Source organism: Podarcis filfolensis (genome assembly GCF_964270895.1).
Source record: "Podarcis filfolensis genome assembly, chromosome: 17".
Classification (NCBI taxonomy): Eukaryota; Metazoa; Chordata; class Lepidosauria; order Squamata; family Lacertidae; genus Podarcis; species Podarcis filfolensis.
In genome coordinates, this window is record NC_139621.1 from 12,923,310 (window position 1) to 12,947,323 (window position 24,014).

Here is a 24,014-nt window from a genome sequence, read left to right on the forward strand (position 1 = left end):
GCAGGTCGAGCCGAACTTGAATTTATTAATGGCATATTTGTTACAGAAGTCAAGTTCACTTTTTTAAAAAGCCAAAATACAACCGAGCATTGCCATTCTTAGTCACGTGATAATTTCATATATTATGTTGCTTAGAGAATGATTATTCAACAAGTAGGGCTCCCAAGAACTTTGTCTAATTTTATTCCTCAGGGTCATTTTGATTTTTGGCCTCTGGAACTGAAATATCTTGGGGGGGGGGTCCTCTGGTCACAAAAGACAATGGATACAAAACATGATTAGCTTTGATTCCCTACAAACCTTGGCTTTGGTCCACAAACAAATTTAAATGCATCTTTATTTACAAACACCCACACAAAACACAGTCTGAGCACTCAAAACCACCGATAACTTCCACACCCAAAAACACTGAAATTGCAGAGTTTAATGCTCATACGACCCTATATTAATCAACTTAGCACCTATTACTCCACAATAAAAAAAAGGAAAAAAGAGGAGATTTTATACCAGCAGCACAATTTGGTTGCAAAAGGGGGTTGGGATGAAGTTTGGGGACAAGATACGAACAGGTCCTTTGTCCACAAATGCAAGCAAACTGGGAACTCTCCAATTTGCCATTGTTTTCTGTGCTGTCTGAACTGGGAAACTGGGGAAACCAACTTTGGAACAAGCCACAGTATTAAAACACAGTTCTGAGGTTGGTTTAATATCCTGAAAAAGCATACTTTTCTAGTTTGGGTTAAATGGTCTCCTTGAGCTTCCACGGGAGAAGCAAAAGGCTTGTTCCCATCTCAGCTTCCGAAGACACTCGTCTTAAGCCGCATTTCCTTACCAGCTGAACATTTTGCCCAGAATTAAGCCAAGGAGGTCGTGGAATTTAAAAGGATGGGGGGAAAGGCAAGTGTGTTTGGAAGATGACCAAGGACGTTTCAAGCTCTAGAACAGTGGTGGTGAACCTTTTAGAGACTGAGTGCCAAAACTGCAAGCCAAAGCCCACTTACCGTATTTTTCGCTCCATAAGACGCACTTTCCCCCTCTTAAAATCTAAGGGGAAATGTCTGTGCGTCTTATGGAGCGAATGTGTGGTCCCTGGGGCTGGGGGGAGGGAACCCGGGCTTCCCCCGCCAGCCCCGACAAGCTCTTTGGGGCTGGGGGAAAGCCGGACTTCTCCCACCGTCAGCCCCACAAGCTCTGGGAGCAGCGGGAAAGCTGTGCAACGCCTTTCCGCTGCTCCCCAACCTGCTCTTTGGGGCTGGCGGTTTGGGAAAGCCAGGCTTCCCCCCACCGCAAGCCCCACAAGCTCCTGAGCAGCTCTGGGGTAGCCCGTGAAGCCTCTGCAGGGCAGCGGGGAGCCTTCATCCCGCTGCCCTGGGGAGGCTTCGCGCGGCTATCCCAGGCTTTTGCAGGAGGTGGGGGATGAAACAGAGCGAGGCTCTCTCACTTCCCCCACCTCCCGCAAAAGCCCCCAAGAGCCGCATATATTTTTTTCTTGAATTCCCCCCCCCCCAAAAGTAGGTGTGCCTTATGGCCAGGTGCGCCTTATGGAGCGAAAAATACGGTATTTATCGCGAAGTGCCAACACGGCAATTTAACCTGTATATCTCATTTTTTCTGTCTGTTCCACATTTCTTCTTTATGACTGCTGTTGTAATAAATAATCCTTCATAAAAGTTACTGCATTATATTCTTCATTAAATTATCTTTCCACTGATATATAATTTTATGGTATAAACCAGTGCTTTTATTCTAAATTATTTTTTTTTTAGGGTACTCTCATTTTGACTCAAGAAAATCAGCACTGGGGGGGAAACGAATACAGTTCAAATTGGCACACATGCCATAGCTTCGCCACCACTGCGCTAGGAAGAAGATCTACTCCTTGCGCTATTTTCCAAAGGCTGCCCACCTCAGAGGAACATCTCTCCCAGGGCATGTCCAAAGCACTGGTCCTGACCAGGACAACCTCTGCACCGTGAAAAAGTCCAGGGTGTTCTCCTTCATGTTATCTGTATGGATGGGAGGAAACGAAGCCAATATCCCAACAGCAAAGAATCAACCAACGGAAAGCCGGGGCGATTTCACATCTCATTCCCACATTATAGAAAAAGCCAGACAGCAGGGAATTGTGAAGCGCCCTGAAACCTCCAGATATAGGGCGATATATAAATTCAACAAATAAAATAAACCTTTCAGCCTTTCTGGGGTGTTATTTCATCAACCTCTAACACAGTTGTGCAGTTGTACCAGGGTAACTGCAACCGGTTGCAGAAATTGCAATGGCTTCCATCCTTGAGCTTAAGCCGAGGTTGTCTGGCAACTGAGCCAGGGTTAGCAATACACACCTGAGGCAAGGGGAGGCAACTGCTTCAGGTGGCAGGATCCACAGGGGCAGCAGATCTGGCCTCCAAGGAATGCATTGCTTGCTACTGCTGCCGCTGCAGCAAAATCTGCCACACTCTCCTTGGCGGCTGATCTGCCATGTCCTAAGCGGCACCCCTTCGCCACGTTGCCTCTGCAGCGGCCTCTTGGTGAATGGGAGAGGCTGCTGGCCTTCTCCTCTCCCCCGTTTCTGATGCAGATATTCACTCCCTGCTTATTCCCTAGCACGGTTAGGGTTACGGTTGGCACCATTTTGTGGTTTGCACCAAGTGGCAAAATGCATTGGGCTGGCCCTGGCCTAGAGACTCATCACCGGACAGGAGCAAGGAGCCATTGCCCAGGGACGTGGGGAGTTTGGGTTTGCCCACAGAGGTTCCTAAAAGGCACAAAGAGAGTATGAAGTGCAATGCACGGAAAGCCACCTCAGTGAATTCCTAAAATTACACTCTCAAAATAAAACTCACCCCAGTTAGCGTTCTCTCTTGGGCAATTTTAAAGGACTGGTGTAGCAATTACTCACCTACTTGTATTTAATCTATAGCAGAAGCCCAAATAGGAAATGCATGTTTCTACTAGATAAATAAGCTTCTTAGAATGTAGTTTTCTGAAAAAGTAAAAGCAGCCATATTCTGCTTGCAAGTCAAAAAGTAGGGAAAGATAAGAGATTATAGTTCTTTGAACATAGTTATGGAAACCACTGGAGTTTTCAAAGGGCCCTAACACTCCTGATTACCTACGGGATCACATCCCTTGCCCCCCCCCCATCTGCCAAGCAGAAATTGCCCCCTGCCCTTTTTGCAAAGGGATAACCATGGTTAAGGGACGCGGGTGGTGCTGTGGGTTAAACCACAGAACTTAGGACTTGCCGATCAGAAGGTCGGCGGTTCAATCCCTGTGACGGGGTGAGCTCCCGTTGCTCGGTCCCTGCTCCTGCCAACCTAGCAGTTCGAAAGCACGTCAAAGTGCAAGTAGATAAATAGGTACCACTCCGGCGGGATGGTAAACAGCGTTTCCGTGTGCTGCTCTGGTTCGCCAGAAGCGGCTTAGTCATGCTGGCCACATGACCCGGAAACTGTACGCTGGCTCCCTTGGCCAGTAAAGCGAGATGAGCACCGCAACCCCAGAGTCGGCCACAACTGGACCTAATGGTCAGGGGTCCCTTTACCTTTAATGTGACCATACACTGTGCTGACCCGGGGCTAAAACAAACCTAACAGATGCTGGCAGATTGCTGGATTATTGCAATCATCTTTTGCTCCTAATTTTTATAAGGCCATACTGTTGGTCTTAATTTTAAACGTTACTGAAACATACTAGTTAATACCAGAAGCATTCTTCCTTTTAAAAGTTCCTCCAAATAAAATTTATTCCAGCTGAAATTGTTCTAAAACAGCAGCCTGGGTGTTCAAAATGTCACAAATGAAGAACTGCCTTTGCCTTCTTTCTTACCCTCCTATGAACAGGAGCAAACAGACTCCACCATTGAGAAAATAGCAACTTGCGGCCGTAACCCACCTTCCAAGCAGTAAAAGTAAATCATTATTGAATTTTCAACTGACTGACAGCTTAGTGGCCAAGTAAAATAAAACTGGCCTTGTAAGATTATGATGTTTTGAGACAGAAGGGGTATTTATAAAGCAGCGCTTTTTCCTTGCTTGGTAATGTTGTTTTAAAAGAAAAAGGTGGCGAAGGGGATTGGGACACAGGTTCAATTAGACCTGCAATTACAGCAGTGGAGAGCATGAGCATCATCAACATCACCACCATCAAACAGATTTATAGCTCCCTTTCATTCCAAAAAGAGATCTGTCCCTTGGTGTAATTTTGGGCAGCCCTTCACCTAAGTCCATGTGGGTGGACAGAAAGTTAAAAAGGGGGGGTTGGGAGGGGGAAAGTGGCAAGACAAGAGGGAGAGAAAACAAGGAGTGGTAAGGGGGGGGAGAGAAGGGGTGCCCCTCCATATTTGGCTCCAGCTCTGCACACTTTCGGTCGACTGCTATCTCTGAGGGAACGTGACTCACCAGAGAAAGAAGATTCTCCAGCCTTGCTCTACAAAGAGCATAAAATATTTGGAAATCTCACTTTTTCCTAGGCAAAGGCATCGCTCTAAAAGAAACCAGAAACTACCTTATTGATCTCAAAAGAACGGCAACCGCACAAAGGAGTAGGGTGCATGAAGGAAAAAATAGAGAGGCAGGCGCGTAAATTTGTGGATTTGTTTTAGTCTGTGTGCAATGTCATTTTCCACATTCGTGGATTGCAATTCAAACGACGCGCACGCCACACAACAGACGGGTCGTATGCGCCACTCAGCCCCCACCCTGTTGCATGTACAATAGTCACAAATGGCTTAACGGTGGGACAATGCCACCTGGTCCCATCTCTGCTCAATGCCTTCAGGCTGCCAAGAGAATCCGAGAATCTGAGAGCTGGAAGGGACCCAACGGTCATCTAGTCCAACCCCCTGCAATGCAGGAATCTCAGCTCAAGCATCCCTGACCAAGGGCCCTCCAACCTCTGCTTCAAAACCTCCATGAAAGGAGAGCCCACAACCTCCCATGGGAGATCATTTCACCGTCAAACAGCTCTGGCTGTCAGAAAGTTCTTTCGAATGTTGAGTCGGAATCTCCTTTCTTGTAATGCGAAGTCATGGGTTCAAGTCCCACCCTCCAGAGGAGAAAACAAGATTGCTCCATGTGACAGCCCTTGAGATGACTCATTTCTCCTCCTAACTTTTCCAGAATAAACATGCCCAGCTCCTTCAACCATTCCTCATCAGGCTTGGTTTCCAAACCCTTGATTATCTTGGTCACCCTCCTCTGCACACATTCCGGCTTGTCAATATGCTTCTTAAATTGTGGCACCCAGAACTGGACACAGTACTCCAGGTGTGGTCTGACCAAGGCAGAACAGAGCGGGACTATGACTTCCCTTGGTCTGGACCCTAGACGTCTGTTGATGCAGCCTAGAATAGCTGCATCATCTTCAGCTTGTGGTCCACCAAGACCCCTAGATCCTTTTCAAATGTACTACTGGAAAGCCAGGTGTCCCCCATCCTATATTCGTGCACCTGGTTCTTCCTGCCTATGCGCAGAACCTGATGTTTGTCCCTATTGAAATTAGTTTCGTTAGCTTGGGCCCTGGTCTCCAATGTGTAAGGTCATTTTGAATTCTGATTCTGTCTCCTGCTGCATTCTGCTGATGTTTCCCAAGAACAGTCACTCCTGGCCAATTACAGAAGGGGAAATGGACTAGGAAGGATTTTGTGGCGGCTGTTTTCTGACCAGCCCCTGGTAAGAAGGCGCATATTGTGCGCCGGTGATGTTGAGCACTAGGAAGTAACAGCAAAAAGGGGACCACTGCTGGGAACTCAATGTCCTCACTTAAAGGCACAAAGCAAGGGTAGAGGCTAGCAAGGGAATGTGCCACAGCTCAGTGGTGCAATTGATGCCTTGCATGCAAAGGATGCGCATTTCAATCCAGAGGATCTCCAGGAAGGACTGGGAAGACTCATGCCTGAACACCTGGAGTACAGCTGTCAATCAGAAGTGACCATATTGGAGTAGATGGACCCATGGTCTGATTTGGCAGCAGGGCAGTTTGCGATGGCATCCCGTGAGGCAGCTGCAGCTGGTGCCGTATGGAGGGTACAGTTGCTAGCTGGCTAGGAGCGCCAAGTTTGAGGTCTTGGACAAACATTAACTGATCAGTGCCAGCAACTATTTCTCTCTCTCTCTATTTCCCCTCCCTGCGAGAAGTGAGGTTGCAGGGAACCAGGCAGAGGGCCTTCTTGGTGGTGGCGCCCGCCCTGTGGAACGCACTCCCATCAGATGTCAAAGAAATAAACAACTATCGGATATTTAGAAGACATCTGAAGGCAGCCCTGTTTAGGGAAGTTTTTAATGACTGATGTTTTAATGGATTTTTAATCTCTTGTTGGAAGCTGCCCAGAGTGGCTGGGGAAACCCAGCCAGATGGGCGGGTTATGTATGTATATATGTATTAATAATAATAATAATAATAATAATAATTTCTTCTCCCACTTACAAGTCTTTGAAGCCTAACCCCTATTTCTGGAAAGGGGCCGTGTAGATCACCTCTGCCTCAGTGGCCAATGGAAACACACGGCAGTATCACATCTGCACTAAAGGTTTTCATAGCTGCCATTTACTTGTTAATCCCCCCGATGCAGAAATTGCAGCATAGAAATCTATTTTCCTTTCTAGACAGGGATGCAACTGCATTTGAATTTTCTGGAGTGGCCCCTCTGTCCCAAGCAAGCAAGAGCCAGATGTTTCATCAACATAAGCAACTGACAGGCTAGAGCATTTGGGGATATTGTAATGAGGATCCTCTGAAGAATCAAAACATCTGGACAGATAAGAATTTAAATCTTAAATGGCCTATTCCGTTTCTCATTCTGAGGCAGGCTTTTGGATCTCAGCCTTGTCTAGCAGGCAGAAGGCCACGAAGACAGAAAGAATGAATGCCTTTGTAAACTTCTAAGGAAGATTTTAATCATTTCCCCAACCAGACATGTGACACATAGTAATTAGCGATTTACTAAATGGCAAGAAACTGCCTGCATCCAATTAAGAAGTGCTTACAATTATATGAGTGACATGGAGAAAGAGCCAGGCAGAGAGACATTTGCAGTGCAGACGGCGTCTGAGCAATACGACGCACCCGAAAAGATTACGTTGACCTTTAACTGGAGTAGGAAATCTTGTTGGACCAAGTTTTATTCTCTGTCAGCGTAATATTTCCTTTTAATAGCAAACTTATTGATGCCGTGCCTATCAACAGGGCAGCAAAATGGGACCATCCATGGACAAGAGAAGGGTTTTGGATTCTGTGTATTAAGGGGACTCCCAGGCATGAAAACAGGGAGGCAGGGAGGGGGGCCAAAAGCTGGAACTTTCCCTGCCTTCATCAAGCCCCTTACCGTATCCTGAACGAGGATGGGAGGCAGAATCAGGAGATGCACCTTGCAAGGCAGCAGCCCGAATCCTGGCTATCCAGGATGTCAGAAAAGCTTTTAAGAGCTCTGTGATGGGATGGTGAGCTGCTTGTGCGTAAAATCCTGATCCCTCAGAGTTTGGCTAAGTTCCCAAACCTCTGTCTGTGATGGAGCTCCTTAAGCATGGCTCCATCAATCGCTCGTTGAATCGGACAGTGGGCGTTTACGGAACTTCTTCCAGCATAAAAGCTCCTTGACGGAAACGCGTCTTCTGGACTCTCGGCGTGACAGTTTCCGCCGAGGAGTGGGTGTGCCTACGGGAGGTCCTGAAACCTCTCCACTGTTCCCGCTTGAAGTATCTCTGAGCTCTCCCTCCGACTCACTTTCCCTTGTAACTCCACTTCTCCCCCTGCTGGTCCCCTCCTCCGCTGAGTGGTCTCTCTCACCCTCCATGAGCCCTTTCACCTCCTTCGTCTCAGATGACAGTTCCCTGACAAGCTCTGACCACTTTGAAACTAAAACAGTACAGTGGTACCTCGGTTTTCGAACAGCTTGGTTCACGAACAACTTGGAACCCGAATGCTGCAAAACCGAAGTAGGTGTTCTGGTCTTCCAACTTTTTTTCGGAACCTGAACATGCTCCGTTTTGAGTCCCCCTGTGTTTCCTGTTGCGCTGCTAATTTGTGGCCCCCCCCCATTGTAATTCAAACCTTCCATTTCCGATAGCAGTGTTCTAAGGTGATATTTGGAGCTTATATTCGGTGCTTGTTTTGTCTACAATATTGTTTTATTTTATGGTACAGTACATTATTGCTTTCATCTTATGGATCAATGATTTAGATAGTAAAATTCATGTTAAATTGCTGCTTTAGGGGTTGTTTTTAAAAGTCTGGAACAGATTACTGTAATCGGATTTGCATTAGTTTCTACGGGAAAGCGCACCTTGGTTTTGGAACACTTTGGTTTTGGAACATCCAGAACAGATTAAGTTTGAGAACAAAGGTACCACTGTATCCTCCAGTCCTGATTCATCCCGCCTGCAAGGACATTTTTAGTTGCTAATGGGGCAGAGTCCCAGACAGATTAATTAGGGTGAAATTTGGGGTTGCAGATGTGTGCCAAGACACACGCATTCCCGGACTCAGATATTTCCCGCTCCCCCACAAAAAACTGCCCTGTACCCTGTGGGAGGGGAAAGATAACCGTATCCCTCCATGGGCACCAGGTCCAGAGCTGGAAAAGCAAGACCATGCTCTCCCGGCCTCAGCAACCATGGTTCTGCAGTTCATACACTGGGACGGAGAAGAGATTTCACAGTTGTTCCTTCACAGCCTGGCCCCTGCCATGCGTGGTTCCATTTTGCAGCCCAAATCGCTCTAACTCCCCATCAATCGACAAAGAAATCTCGTCAAGGAAGGAAGAGATGGTACATACCCTCAGCCACTGTTTCTCCGTCAGAGCATCGCTGTAGTCCACATCCCTGCGCTGGCGGGACCCCCTCCCAAATATCTTCTCCTCCTCCTCTTCGCAGGTGAGCCTTTCCACTTCGGCATCATCCTTGATTATCCAGGACGGCAGCTCGTCTTCCTCCATCAAGCGCGGCTTCCGCTTCGGGTTCCGAGCATCTTCTCTGCGCCGGTCCAGGTCCATTCGCTGCGGGAATAACACAGGCCGCCCTTGAGACATTTCTAACAAGCTGGAGGTTTGCAGAATTTTCGGCCATTTCCTTTCTCTCAACGAAGTTCCCTTCAATTTATTTTTTATCAAATGACTTAACATTTATTCGAATAAATCTTAACAAAATGCAAATTACCGTGACAGGTAATTTCTGAAAATTGGGTGGGTTATTTTTTTAAAATTACCAAGAGGGGGAAAAAAAGAAAGAAAAAAGGAGGAAAGGGCACTTAGGAGGCTTCCGCAAACTAGAACGTATTTTGTTGGGGCTGTTTTGCCTGTGCTTTAATGCTTACCAAATGCCAACATTTGCAGTACCTGTAATGGAGAATGAATTTTACATGCCCTAATGGTCACTAAAGAGACTTACACTCCAGTCCTAAAATAATATCAGCCATCTATTACACAGCAGTACGAAGGCCTTAAAGTCCTTACTACATTTGAATAAACTTTCTGTAAACATCACTTGGATATTCAGACATCTGGATGGCTTTTCCAACAAGTAAATAAATTCCAGAGGTGATGATAAACTGTACTTAAAATAGATAAATAAACCAGCAAGCACTTCCAACTTACAGAACCTCAGAAGTCCGTTATGTTTCAGAGGGGTAGCTATTTAATCTTTTGCAGCAGAAACAAAGACTAACAAATTTTATTCTGGTGGAGAAGAATTCACTTCACCGGATGCGTGCTATTCAGTCCTTGCTTTCCTGCCGACGGTCCCCACACAACAGGAACATAAGAAAAGTACAGGAATATCTGCAAACAGCACCTCTGAAATTTACGACAATGGTAGCTGGTATGTATGTCAACTCAGATAGTGAGCACGAATAGAGACGTAACCCAAACAAGAGGGTGTTATCTGCATGCTTGTGGGGAACCTTGAGACTTGCAAAAGTACAAAAAACATTTAACAATTCTGAGAAGCCGCAGATAATAGAGGGAAAATCAGAAAAGAACAACTTGATCATGGCTGCTGGGGGAAGAATGGGATGCTCTCCTTGGCAGAAACGGCTGGCTTGAACTCTGAATAGGGCACCTCCTTTGAGGAGACAGCATACAATGAAATTTTTGTGCAGGCAAAGAAGTATTTTTAAACACCCCTTTCCCCAAACTAATGTGATGGCAGGAGACAAAAATACTTCTAATGTGATTTGCCCAAGGCATGGGGAAAGGTCAGCTCCAAATATATGAGCAGGCAGAAAAAATTCCAAGGACAAACATGGTTGACACCAGGGTCTAAGAATAAAAAATGTTTCCTCCTATATACTAATAGTGAATTTATTCTCTGTGTGTGGATCCTTAGGTAGCCAGAACAGAACAATCTACGTACAAAAAGCAGGTGGCAGCAGGTTTGGAGGAACCTCAAGCTGTGTCAGACTACAAAAAAATAGAAAAATTAAGGGGAAAACACTTGGGAAGGGGGCAGAAAGAGCCCAGTGAGGATTAAGAGGGTTCCAGAGGCATGGATTGCTGGCTGAGGAAAACCAGAAAGCCAGAAGGAATTGCAGAGGAGGAATGAAACAGAGGCTCTTGGAAAAGGCACTTGGAGAGTCAACAACCTGACCAGGAAGACCCCACACTGCAAAAAATATGGAAGCTTGGATAAGGTTTCTACCTCCACAGAAAACAGTGGAACTGTGACTATGTGCAAGAAATGCCAAGGTGTGAGTCTACTTTTCAAGCTCAAGAGACAAACTTGGATTGTGGATGTGTTTTCCAATGGATTATTCCAGTTTAATAAGCCAACCAGCCAACCACTTCCATACCAAGACGAATGAAGCTTGAGAAGGGATCCTCATTTATCGGGCAGCTTTGGGGAAAAAACATCCTGAGCTCTTGTATGTCTATAGGACTGGACAAGACATGACATATAGTCTCGACACTATCATGCCTTGCGGCTTTGAAATAATTATGGTCTTGCGCACCGAAGAAAGGCCAACACAGAGCCCAAGCCATTTTGCAATGCACACCACTGATAATGGCTGTGCTGTAAGATGAATAATGTGCAGGATATTCTTCTTCCAGAGGTGGCTTAATTCATTTGCAAGGCGTGAGTTGAAAACGCAGTTTGAAATATTTTTAATTATGTGCATTCCTGAAGGGGCATTTGAGGGCAACGACAGTCACCAAACTCCCACAAATTGATCAACAAGAGCCTGGAAGCTTTCATTAACTTATCCAAATGAAGAAGGGAAAGCATCCTGGTCAGCGTAAAAATTATTTATGCAAGGTGCTCTTGGCTCATGTTCTCTGCTATGGTAATATGAGTTTAGCCCATGAGAAAGGTGAGGCATGCAAAATATCTGTGGGTGATTTTAAACATGGGTACTTCTAATTACCTATGTTTTTATGTCAGTGGGTCTGTATTACTGCCCTGTAACTCTGCTTACAGCATCTTAAAAAGCAGGAACATTGCCTTGCCGACAAAGGTCCGTATAGTTCAAGCTATGGTTTTCCCAGTAGTGATGTATGGAAGTGAGAGCTGGACCTTAAAGAAGGCTGATCGCCGAAGAATTGATGCTTTTGAATTCTGGTGCTGGAGGAGACTCTTGAGAGTCCCATGGACTGCAAGAAGATCAAATCTATCCATTCTGAAGGAAATCAGCCCCGAGTGCTCACTGGAAGGACAGATTGTGAAGCTGAGGCTCCAATACGTTGGCCACCTCATGAGAAGAGAAGACTCCCTGGAAAAGACCCTGATGTTGGGAAAGATGGAGGGCACAAGGAGAAGGGGACGACAGAGGACGAGATGGTTGGACAGTGTTCTTGAAGCTACCAGCATGAGTCTGACCAAACTGTGGGAGGCAGTGGAAGACAGGAGGGCCTGGCGTGCTCTGGTCCAGGGGGTCACGAAGAGTCAGACACAACTAAACGACAAGAACAACTCTGCTTAACGCCACCATAATGTTGGCCCTTCAAAAGGAAGGCAGAGGGAGCTAGATTGTTTTGTTTTAAAAGGAGCTTGCAGGCTCATTTCACGGAAGGGAGGCAGGAAAGAAGTGGAACCTGCAACGGTTTTTGGGGAGAAAGACCATTTTATTTGCCTCAGCCCCAACAGCGTAGTGATGCCCCTACACAGGTTAGGAAATTTGAGATGCTACACTCAAGGGTACGGGGAGCTTGCAGGTACCCAAAATGCCAGATATAGCTTTTAAGATGCCCATGCTGTGAGATTGACTGTAATCATTTGCGCTCCTGCTCTTTGACTGGCCTCCCAGCTCTGCCCTTGGTTCATGAATATGGCTAATTCCCCATTTCTTATCCATTGTCATAAATCCACCGCTCTTAGCCCCTCCTAACCTTCTGCACAATGATACAACCCCAAAGCGTTCCTTCATTTTTGCTGTCTGAAAAAGGTGGCTTTTAAAAATGCGCTGTGTCCAATGTTCTGATTTAGTGATTTTTGTTGTGTAGCTTAATTTGTACGCTGCCTTGACTGCTGCCAGATAAGGGCGGCAAACAAACAGCCACCGATAGCTATTCTTGGAGCGAAACACTCTTTCTGGACGCAGCAGCAGGTGCTTGCTTTCATTTCCCCAGATCTGTGGCGGAGAAGCAACGGAAAGGGACAGGGGCAGGAAAGGCGGAGAGGAGCGACCAGTTGGATTATCAGCCGAGCAGGCGCAACAGCAGCCTCTTGTGGCACATCGGGAAAAAGGCAGCCCCTCCAAGACTTTCCGTCAGTCCACTGAGCATGTTTCATACTGGTTTTGTAGGAAGGAACAAAGAACAACTCATCTGGTTCATCAGCAAAGAATTTGGAGATCGCGGCAGATTCAGATCCATTCATTTCCCTCCATACTGGGCAACACAGGGGCTGAATTCTCAGAACAGGAGCACAACTTTACTAAAAAAAATGTCCAATAGCACCTTAGAGACCAACTAAGTTTATTCTTTTTATAAGCTTTTGTGTGCATGCACAATTCTTCAGATACTTCTTCAGATACATGGTGTGCATGCACACGAAAGCTTATACCAAGAAGAAACTTAGTTGGTCTCTATGGTGCTACTGGAAAATATCTATCTATCTATCTATCTATCTATCTATCTATCTATCTATCTATCTATCTATCTATCAACTATCTATCTATCTAGTGCGTCAGATCAACATGGCTACCTACCAGAATCTACAACTTTACTAGTTCAAGTGATGTATTTTCAAATGTGGCTGCACCATTATCTCCCACTTGGACTACTGCCATGCGCTCAATGTGGAGCTACCTTTGAAGATGACCCGGAAACTGCAACTAATCCAGAATGCGGCAGCTAGACTGGGGACTGGGAGCGGCCACCGAGACCATATAACACCGGTCTTGAAAGACCTACATTGGCTCCCAGTACGTTTCCGAGCACAATTCAAAGAGTTGGTGCTGACCTTGAAAGCCCTAAACGGCCTCGGTCCAGTATACCTGAAGGAGCGTCTCCACCCACATCGTTCAGCCCAGACACTGAGATCCAGCTTCAAGGGCCTTCTGGTGGTTCCCTCACTGCGAGAAATGAGGTTACAGGGAACCAGGCAGAGGGCCTTCTCGGTGGTGGCGCCCGCCCTGTGGAACGCCCTCCCATAAGATGTCAAGGAAATAAACAACTATCTGACTTTTAGAAGACCTCTGAAGGCAGCCCTGTTTAGAGAAGTTTTTAATATTTGATGAATTATTGTTTTTTAATATTTTGCTGGAAGCTGCCCAGAGTGGCTGGGGAAACCCAGCCAGATGTGCAGGGTATAGATAATAAATTATTATTATATTATTATGATTTCAAGGGGACCAAGGGGGGCTGTGCAAACCTTCACTGGCCCCTGAAAAGGCCATTATCAAGGAGGGCGCATTTATGGAAGAGGATGCCCCAGAAAGGAGAAAAGGTCTTTGACCCGGACAGTGCCAGCATTCCTCATCTTCAGAATTTCAAAAAGTCCTGAAACAGAACTCCATCACTAGGCTAGGAACTGAGCTGCAAAGGGAATCAAAGGAAGGAAGATTTAAAGTATGATTGTATGGTATCATTACCATGAAAAGATCAAATTCCTCTTCGCGCCGCGCAATCATCTGATTCAGAGTCTCATCATCGGGAACTTCATCCTCTTCCTGCAGGAGAGGAGACAAAATCACAGAATTTACAGGCATGCACCCACCTCAAGATGCGTAGACATTAATGAGACATGTGTAAAAAACATCTGTCGATTTGCCCAGTCTGAACAACTGCAAACCATATGCAAGAAATAATGGAAGTCCGTAGAAAGAAAATTGTTCTGAGTTTTACAATGATATATTTATTTATTTTTGGTAATTTAATACAATTTCTGGTCTTCCTTCATAGGAAGTATATTGAAAACCTGCATGTTTGTTCAGAAGGAAGTTCAAGTTCAACTGGATTTATTCCCAAGCAGCAGTGGCATGCGTTGGGGGGCAGAGATGCCCTCCCCTCACTGCTGCTTACCTGGGTGGGAAGGGGGGGAAATGAGGCGGCAGCCATTCAGGTGAGCCAGTGGCCTTCCTGCAGGTGCACCTGCCTGCCTTCAATTGCGCACCCACCCTGCCCCAGCCCAGCTGGGCAGCTGCTATGCCCTGGCCAGGAGGTCATCGCCGCAGCTCTTTTAACTTAAAACCATGGAGAGACCTGGTCTGAACAAAGACATTGGATTCTTATCTCATACATGACAAAGCCATTTTTCACCTTCTCACCCCTTGCTTTTTCCTGTAAGACCTATTGCAGTCGTTAAGAGTCGTCAACAGGCTCATCACAGCTATCTGCCAATCACCCATTCCCACCACCCTTCTGAGTAATACCCCTCCCCACCTTCTCACTATATAGAAGGATCTGGCAACTTCTGTTTCAGTGTATCTGAAGAAGTGTGCATGCACACGAAAGCTCATACCAAGAACTAACTTAGTTGGTCTTTAAGGTGCTACTGGAAGGAAAAAAATTTTTTTGTCCTTGCTTCCAAGTTCTCAGTCTCGCCGAGATCTTCAAGGGGAAGGGAGGGAGCCAAGGGCTTTAAGGCAGCCGAACGCCGTTCAAAACAGCCTCCCCCTGCCTTTTAAGCTGAGTGGGTGGCAGCGCTAGCAGGGGAGGCTGGGAGAGTCTCCCGTCTATCCCCCCCCCAGGCCACTCCCAGGAGAAGGGAAAGGGCTTCCATTTCTGCTCATCAGCTGATTGAAACACAAAGGGACCCCTAAGGGCCATGTAGCCCAACCCCTGCAATGCAGGAATCTCAACTGAAGCCAAATTTTATTATTTAAATAATGTAATATTTTAAAAAAGTGAGATGATGCTAAAAAGGATACCCCCCCCCCCGATAACACAATTAGCATCCGCCAATGTGATGCCTGCCATCTGATTCCCACCAGCCCCATTCAGAACAGCTGTTCACCCCATCTGGAGGGCGCCCCGCTGGCAAAGACTGGCATAATAGGTCTCCCTAAGGGATGATGCGTGTGTCCATCACAGCAGCCTATCAGAAATTCCCATTATTGCCTCTCCCTTTCTGGACTTTATAAAAGCACCACTTGGGGATCGGGCCAGTAGGATGACAAAAACGAAAGAGATACAGAGAAGGAATCTACTCATCAGACAGGGTGCTTTGGGAAAGGGAAAAACGGAGAGAGAGGGATTTCTGCAACGTGTATGCAAGGCTTTTATTCAGAGTCAACAATTCAACAACCTAAGTGGTTCCATAAAATGTTCCCATGAGCAGCCACTGTATTCAAAACAAGGTTTTTAAAAATACGTAGCCTGGTTTCCCAGCAATTCCTGGTTCTTATCATTTGTAAAGTCATGATTCTGAATCATATATGTATGCCTGGTTTTTTGGGTTTCTATTTTAAGATACTATAAATATGAGGATCTGAGCAATTTTGGAGACACATTCAAAATTACAATATTTCATTTTATATAGAAATAATCTGATCAGCCGCTAGGAAGCAACATACTTATTTCAGCCCTGAGGTACCTTACTGAAAGAGGGGGAAAAAATGTTTTTTCCCCCTAGAATTAATTTGTTTTATCTATTTACGAATGCATGTTCAGTGCGGAATTCAGCTTCCATGCAAGGAATCTTTGCTAGCTCCCTTCTCCCAAAACGACATCTTATAGCATTTATAGCTGCAAACGTAGCCACAAAAGCACATGGTCAATGCCTGATGCTGCTATTTCAGAAGCCAGAGGTATGGCTGTCATTTGCAACGCGTATCTCCTTTCCCTTCCTATGACCAGCATCAATTATGCAAAAGAGCAAACATGCCCAAATATGCAAAGTAGGACAAACTATGCAATTTCGCTTGGCTTGGGTAATTAATGCCGGCCACAGAGTTCAGACTGTCTGGGCACATGGTTTTAGAGTATGGTAAAGGTAAAGGGACCCCTGACCATTAGGTCCAGTCGTGACCGACTCTGGGGTTGCGGCGCTCATCTTGCTTTATTGGCCGAGGGAACCGGCGTACAGCTTCCGGGTCATGTGGCCAGCATGACTAAGCCGCTTCTGGCGAACCAGAGCAGCGCATGGAAACGCCGTTTACCTTCCCGCCGGAGCGGTACCTATTTATCTACTTGCACTTTGATGTGCTTTCGAACTGCTAGGTTGGCAGGAGCTGGGACCGAGCAACGGGAGCTCACCCCATCGCGGGGATTCGAACCGCCGACCTTCTGATCGGCAAGTCCTAGGCTCTGCGGTTTAACCCACAGCGCCACCCGCGTCCTGGTTTTAGAGTAGACATAGCCAATAACACCATGAGCATTCGATCCTGGAACTGGGGGAGAGGGGAATGCAATCTTAAATTTTCAAGGCTTAAAACAAGCTTGCAGACTACCTCGTTTTCTTCTTCGTGCTCCAATATGGCCTGGAGAAAAGCCCTCCGTTCGTGGCTGGAGGACTTCTGGTCAAACATGCCGGCTTGAATAACCTTCTGATCCACGTTCAACTTGTACTTGGCGGCGGCAAGAATCTTCTCTTCCACGCTGTTGACGGTGCAGAGTCGCAGGACGCGGACTTCGTTCTGCTGCCCGATGCGGTGGGCTCTGTCTTGCGCCTGCAAGTCCTGCGGAAAACACATTGCATGGAATGGATTAGTCCCGGGAGAGGGGGCTGGCTGAAGCAAAACGAAGCCACAGTTTTACATATATATAAACCTATAAAGATCAAAGGCTAAAGATGACAAGCCACAGTGCCAAATTCAGAAACTGCTTAAACTTTAAGCTTTCGGTGCACAGGATTATATGAGAGAAGCATGGCTTATTTAACGAAATAAATACAATAATAATTTATAATAATATATTATTGATACCCCGCCCATCTGGCTAGGTTTCCCCAGCCACTCTGGGCGGCTCCCAAATAAAATATATTTCATGAAATTCATGAGTTTTGGCATTTAAGTGAAATGTGCATTTGGGATAGAGTTCATTTCACCGGCTGTGTGGTGCCAGCACCTGCCCTCTCGTAAGATGGGTGAATAAATAATCCAATTCTGGTTCCCTAATAATTTGAGCTCCCGCTCTTGTAAGAAATATCTAGTTTGCCCTTTCAAGTCCAGGAGTTGTATCCATGGAAGTCGACCTGGCAGTGCGCAGTGGGGCTTCTTCTCTTCTCCCTGTCCCCCCCCCCATCTGCTCTGGGGTTTTTTTGACCTCCCAATAAGGCAACGCTCCCAGGGGCGTTTGCGCCCCACCGACGTCCCCATTGCCCTGCCCTTCCTACTCCCAGGAAGCAACAGCGACCCGCCTGTTTCATCTGCCAATCTGTTTCTGCACTGTACTCTGGGCAACTGTCAGCGCTAATACCGAACCCTCCTTATCTAGAGGTTGGCAGCGACATTTTCAAAGGGGAGCCAAAAAGGCAGAGCCAAAAAATCTTCCTCTGGCAGAAGAGATTACAGAAAAGATGGAAAGAAGAAGAAATGCCAGCTAAAGAAGAGCGGCAAGAGAATCTAATGAACTATGCTGAGATGGCGAGACTAATAGGGAAAATTCAGAACCAGCAGGACCAGACTTTCCTAAAGGAATGGAAGACTTTTTCGATATATTTGGAAAGCAATTGTAACCAATTGACATAGCTTGTAGGGTTACAAGAAGTTTTGTAAGGAGTAATTTATAAATTACTGTGAAAAAAATTAAGAATAGATGTACTGGAAATTTGAGTTTATAGCAATAATTATAGTAACAAAACGCATAATTAAAAAGGCTTTAGAAAACCATCAGTCGAGGTTGAAGGAAGTCTTAGGCCATGGGTAGGCAAACTAAGGCCTGGGGGCCGGATCCAGCCCTATCACCTTCCAAATCCGGCCCACGGACGGTCTGGGAATCAGCCTGTTTTTACGTGAGTAGAATGTGTGCTTTTATTTAAAATGCATCTCTGGGTTATTTGTGGGGCATAGGAATTTGTTCATCCCCCCCCCCCAAAAAAAGTATGAGGGACAGTGGACTGGCCCCCTACTGAAAAAGTTTGCTGACCCCTGTCATAGGCTGTGATAGCCCAACATTTCAAAAAGATGTTTAAAAGGATGTTATGCTGGAAAATATGTGTAAAGGGACCCCTGACCATTAGGTCCAGTCACGAACGACTCTGGGGTTGCGGTGCTCATCTCGCTTTATTGGCCGAGGGAACCGGCGTACAGCTTCCGGGTCATGTGGCCAGCATGACTAAGCCGCTTCTGGCGAACCAGAGCAGCGCACGGAAACACCGTTTACCTTCCCACTGGAGCAGTACCTATTTATCTACTTGCACTTTGATGTGCTTTCGAACTGCTAGGTTGACAGGAGCAGGGACCGAGCAACGGGAGCTCACCCCGTCGCGGGGATTCGAACCGCCGACCTTCTGATCAGCAAGCCCTAGGCTCTGTGGTTTAACCCACAGCGTCACCCGTGTCCCTTATATGTGTAAGAACTAATAAAAAATTATTTGAAGAAGAAGAAGAAATTGTGGTCTGTAAATAACCTGGTGGGGATTCCAGTCGCTGTCAAAAATAATGACGGTATCCGCTGCCTGGAGGTTCAAGCCCAGCCCTCCAGCCCTCGTGCTCAACAGAAAGATGAAATACTGGGAATTGGGCTCGTTGAACTTCTTCAGCAGGGCTGCCCGGTCCTCCGATTTCGTCGTTCCTGAAAAGAGGAGCGGGCAAAAAAGCACGTGTCATTGCAAAGCATCTCCAAGTGATGATGTCCTCTTTAATTCTCCTTTCCTTTTATATGGTTCAAAATCAGCACTAGCCACTGTGGTTCCAGCTGTCTGTATGAACGGCTATAACAAACACCATCAGCACTGGCACAAACATTATTTGCAGCCTTAGCAGGGCGCGGAACTCCAGGGGAACCGGAAGGAGAAAAGACACCAACTTCTGTAAGGCTCTGAGAAGAAGAAAACTGCAGGACCGTTTAATGGTGTGTATGTTGTATGAGATCTTATCTGCTGTGGGTCTTTCCATTCATAAAGCCAAATGGTGAGATAGGAAAAAATAATGTATAAATGCTTGTGTAATTATTTACTTTGTTCCAGTTGCAGAATTTGTGCTTTTGCAGAATTCTGCATTTTGTAAATGCAGAGTACTGATGAACTATCACCTGCTATTCTAATTTTTTTATTTTAAAAAACCCACCCAGCTTTGACTGTGATCCTGAGCCATTTACTTTGAAGTGATGTTACTGAAAAAATGAGGTTGACTGCTAAGCAAAAACATTTGGGATCAAAGCATTTAATATTACTGAAGCCTTGGATTGCCTTTTAATTAGAAGGCTCAAACTGCTGCTTATCTAGAAGTATTTTGTTTTGCTAAGTATGTTCTTCTAATAATATATAAAGACTGAACATTTCAATTTCAGTCACAGACAGAGGTGATTGCTGCTAAAGGTAAAGGGAGAATGCTCTGAAATTCACTGATATATATTTATACAGTGGTACCTCGGGTTACATAGGTTTCAGGTTACATAGGTTTCAGGTTACATACGCTTCAGGTTACAGACTCCGCTAACCCAGAAATAGTACCTTGGGTTAAGAACTTTGCTTCAGGATGAGAACAGAAATCGTGCTCTGGTGGCATGGCAGCAGCGGGAGGCCCCATTAGCTAAAGTGGTGCTTCAGGTTAAGAACAGTTTCAGGTTAAGAATAGACCTCCAGAACGCATTAAGTACTTAACCTGAGGTGCCACTGTATATCTACATTCTTAGGGAGTAAAAAAAGTCTCTTTAGTGAAAACAAAAAAAAACAAAAAATTCCCTTCCAGTAGCACCTTAAAGACCAACTAAGTTAGTTCTTGGTATGAGCTTTCGTGTGCATGCACACTTCTTCAGATACACACTTTTTTTGGTTTTGACTATGGCAGACCAACACGGCTACCTATCTGTAACTCTTTAGTGAAGTAACTCATCCCAAGAGAAAAACTCATCCCAAGAGCGTGCATGCGATTTGGAGTGCGATTAATTTTTTAAATCACATTAACGTATCACATTTCTGCAGAAGAATTCATTTACAAGCTCTACTTCTCCCATTATTTTAGGTAAAAATAATGCTAAAATAGATTTCGGAAGCAAATTATTCCAACTTCCGAGTTAACTTCAAATTAAAAAAAAAAATCTCAGGGGAAGTTAGTGTTAAGAACTATGGCTTCTTAAACATCGCTGGGACAGCTCAGCTGGTAGAGCGTGAGACTCTTCAACTCTGGGTCGTGGGTTCGAATCCCACGTTATAATAATAATAATAATAATAATAATAATAATAATAATAATAATTTATTATTTATACTCCGTGCATCTGGCTGAGTTTCCCCAGCCACTCTGGGCGGCTTCCAATCAAGTGTTAAAAACAATACAGCATTAAATATTAAAAACTTCCCTAAACAGGACTGCCTTCAGATGTCTTTTAAAAAGAAGATAGCTGTTTATTTCCTTCACATCTGAAGGAGAAGGCCCTCTGTCTGGTTCCCTGTAACCTCACTTCTCACAATGAGGGAACCGCCAGAAGGCCCTCGGTGCTGGATCTCAGTGTCCGGGCTGAACGATGGGGGTGGAGATGCTCCTTCAGGTATACAGGACCGAGGCCATTTAGGGCTTTAAAGGTCAGCACCAACACTTTGAATTGTGCTCAAAAACGTACTGGGAGCCAATGCAGATCTCTCAGGACTGGTGTTATGTGGTCCCGGCGGCCAGTCCCAGTCACCAGTCTAGCTGCCGCGTTCTGGATTAGTTGCAGTTTCCGGGTCACCTTCAAAGGTAGGCCCACGTAGAGTGTATTGCAGTAGTCCAAGCGGGAGATAACTAGAGCATGCACCACTCTGGCAAGACAGTCCGCAGGCAGGTGGGGTCTCAGCCTGCGCACGTTGGGCAGAACATTCCTGCAATGCTGTGGGCTGGACCAGATACCCCTTGCGGGTCCCTTCTATGATCTGAATTGGACCAGATGCGAGGAATACCCAGATAAACTGATTTCCATCAATGGACTAGAGTGTTTCTCCAGTGAACTGAGTGCACACGTTCAGCTTGGTCCCATAACATAATCTGGAGATCGTTGGGACTCACCTGAAAGGTGGATTCAGTGGGCACCCATCCATCAGGTGGCACCTCGCGCCACCTGATGTTCTTAGCCCAGAAATGCATCTCCTAGTCAAGGCATCCCTGAGCCCTCCCAGCCCTGACGCCAGCCCATGTCAGGATGAGACCAACCCAGGATACAGGGCAAGAGTCAACCCAAAAGAGAAGGAAGGAAAACGCACAGAACAATCACAAAGGAAAAGAAGAGAACGGAACAACCTCAACTCTAACAAACACGCATCCATATAAGTAAAAAGTTAAGTGCACCAAAAACTTGGTCTGAGCATTAATGAACGTGAAAAATACAGAACTAGCATTAAGAGGTAGAAACACACAGGTGAATATAAAGGACAATGCAGCTGTTTGGTCCCCTGCAAAAGCCCTACAATTAACATAGGTGGATAGGAAGCCACCTTTCTGGCGAGTCCAATGTTCCACTCTCCACAGATGCCCAACCATCCGGTGGGAAGGATCAAAGCAGCCTAACAAAGCCAAAGGGCTGGGCAATACGGATACAGCACAATGTCTAGAATAGGATGGAGCTGGTTTTCAACTTCATGATATATCCCCAGCTAAACAGCACAATATACAGTGGTACCTTGGTTTAAGAAGAGCTTAGTTTATGCACAACTTGGATTAAGAACGCTGCAAACCCAGAAGTAGGTGTTTTGGTTTGTGAAGTTACAGGTAGGTAGCCGTGTTGGTCTACCGTAGTCGAAACCAAATAAAAAAATTCCTTCCAGTAGCACCTTAGAGACCAACTAAGTTTGTTATTGGTATGAGCTTTCGTGTGCATGCATACTGTGTATCTGAAGAAGTATTTGAAGAAGTGTGCATGCACACGAAAGCTCATATCAATAACAAGCTTAGTTGGTCTCTAAGGTGCTACTGGGAGGAATTTTTTTATTTGGTTTGTGAACTTTGCCTTGGAAGCAGAACATGTTTCACTTCTGTTGAGTGTGTTCCATTTGTAAATTGAGTCCCCCGCTGCTATGGGAAAGCACACCTTGGTTTAAGAACGCTTTGGTTTAAGAACAGACTTCCGGAATGGATTAAGTTCTTAAACCAAGGTACCACTGTACTGATACATCACATCACATCACAATGTCTGAAATAAGGATGGAGCTATGCAGAGGCATTGGCTCGCTCCATAGTTTTCCCCACATCGTGATTTTTGCATCGCACACACACACACCATGATTCGTGATATACTGCCAGGCCAAAAAATTATGAAACTGATATAACGATATAGACTTCAAACTGGGTTTGGACTACAGACTGGTCTGTCACCTAGAACTGCACCAGCACTTGCTGCAAAATTAGACCTTCTCAAAAGTAAAGATGGGAAGCTGCCAAGACAAATAAATCGATTTTGATGAAAACTGTGTACGATCTTAATGTGAAATAATAAAGAAAAAACACTCAGAGCAAACACAGTGGTACCTCCAGTTACAAACGCCTCAGGTCACAAACTCCGCTAACCTGGAAGAGTTACCTCGAGTTGAGAATTTTGCCCCAGGATGAGAAATGAAATCGTGTGCCGGTGGTGCAGCGGCAGCAAGAGGCCCCATTAGCGAAAGAACGCCTCTAGTTAAGAACAGTTTCAGGTTAAGAACGGACCTCCGGAATGAATTAAGTTCGTAACTAGAGGTACCGCTGTACAAAAGAGGAAAAGGTCCCAGAGGAGAGCTAAAAAGTTGAAGAGGACAGCTTTGTCCACCTTGGACAAAGACTGCAAAGGACTGGAGTCAGTACTGGAAGGGCTTGAAAATGCCTTGAATCAGAGTTGCATTTCCAGTAAGTCAGTGAAGTACTGTTCTCCCCATCCTACAGGCAGGGGAGTTGAAAGACGGGTTGTCTTAACCGCACTGTGGCTGGGGTGAGATATAAACAAGGAACTTTCTGGCGAGCAGCTGGCACTTTTACGGATGTGAAGGAAGGGAACACCTTCTCAGTGGCCTGGACCACCAGATGACAGGAGGTGGGGAGAAACAGGGGTTTGAGAGCGGGAGCCCCTGGCTCCAAGATCACAAGACACCCCTCATTTATTTCTTGAGCTCCTTTCCCTTTGGAACTTTACCGTCAAGTCGCAGGTAAGCAAAATTCCGAAAAGCAAAATAGTCTTCCATGATGGTCATGAGGGACGTCATTTGACAGAAGAGGAGGACGCGGTGGTTGGTGGCTCGCAGCTTTGGCAGAATTCGATCGAGGAGCTCAAACTTCCCTGAAGCCCGATAAAGCTCAGCTCTGTGAAGAGAAAAGGCTGGATAATAAATATTAACAAGGCGACATTTGCACATGCAATTAGCACATCCTACTTCTCACCTATAGGCTGTTAAGCGGAACGTTTGGTATGGACTGCAGAAAACGAACCATGTGTGGTTTCTTCTCAGATATTAGGGTGCACAGGGATTACTTCCCCAAACCCTACACAAACCCCAGAAAGAGAAAAGGTCCAACCTAAAGCCAAGCAACTATCTAAACACTT

General features: G+C 45.8%; 1 protein-coding gene across 14 annotated transcripts in view; it reads right to left on the minus strand.

The window, feature by feature from the left end:
- SMARCA2 (SWI/SNF related BAF chromatin remodeling complex subunit ATPase 2) overlaps positions 1–24,014 on the minus strand; it is a 128,982-nt gene that overhangs the window by 32,072 nt on the left and 72,896 nt on the right. For all 14 annotated transcript variants that reach the window (XR_014542965.1, XM_083592785.1, XM_083592790.1 and 11 more), the window contains 5 exons: positions 23,607–23,773; positions 18,942–19,105; positions 16,822–17,049; positions 14,023–14,100; positions 8,774–8,992 (listed from right to left, as the gene is read on the minus strand). Coding sequence is in view for 13 of the 14 variants with exons in the window: in XM_083592785.1 (XP_083448911.1) it covers positions 8,774–8,992; positions 14,023–14,100; positions 16,822–17,049; positions 18,942–19,105; positions 23,607–23,773 (856 nt within the window). In the remaining variant the exon portion in view is untranslated. The remainder of the gene's footprint in view (positions 1–8,773; positions 8,993–14,022; positions 14,101–16,821; positions 17,050–18,941; positions 19,106–23,606; positions 23,774–24,014) is intronic.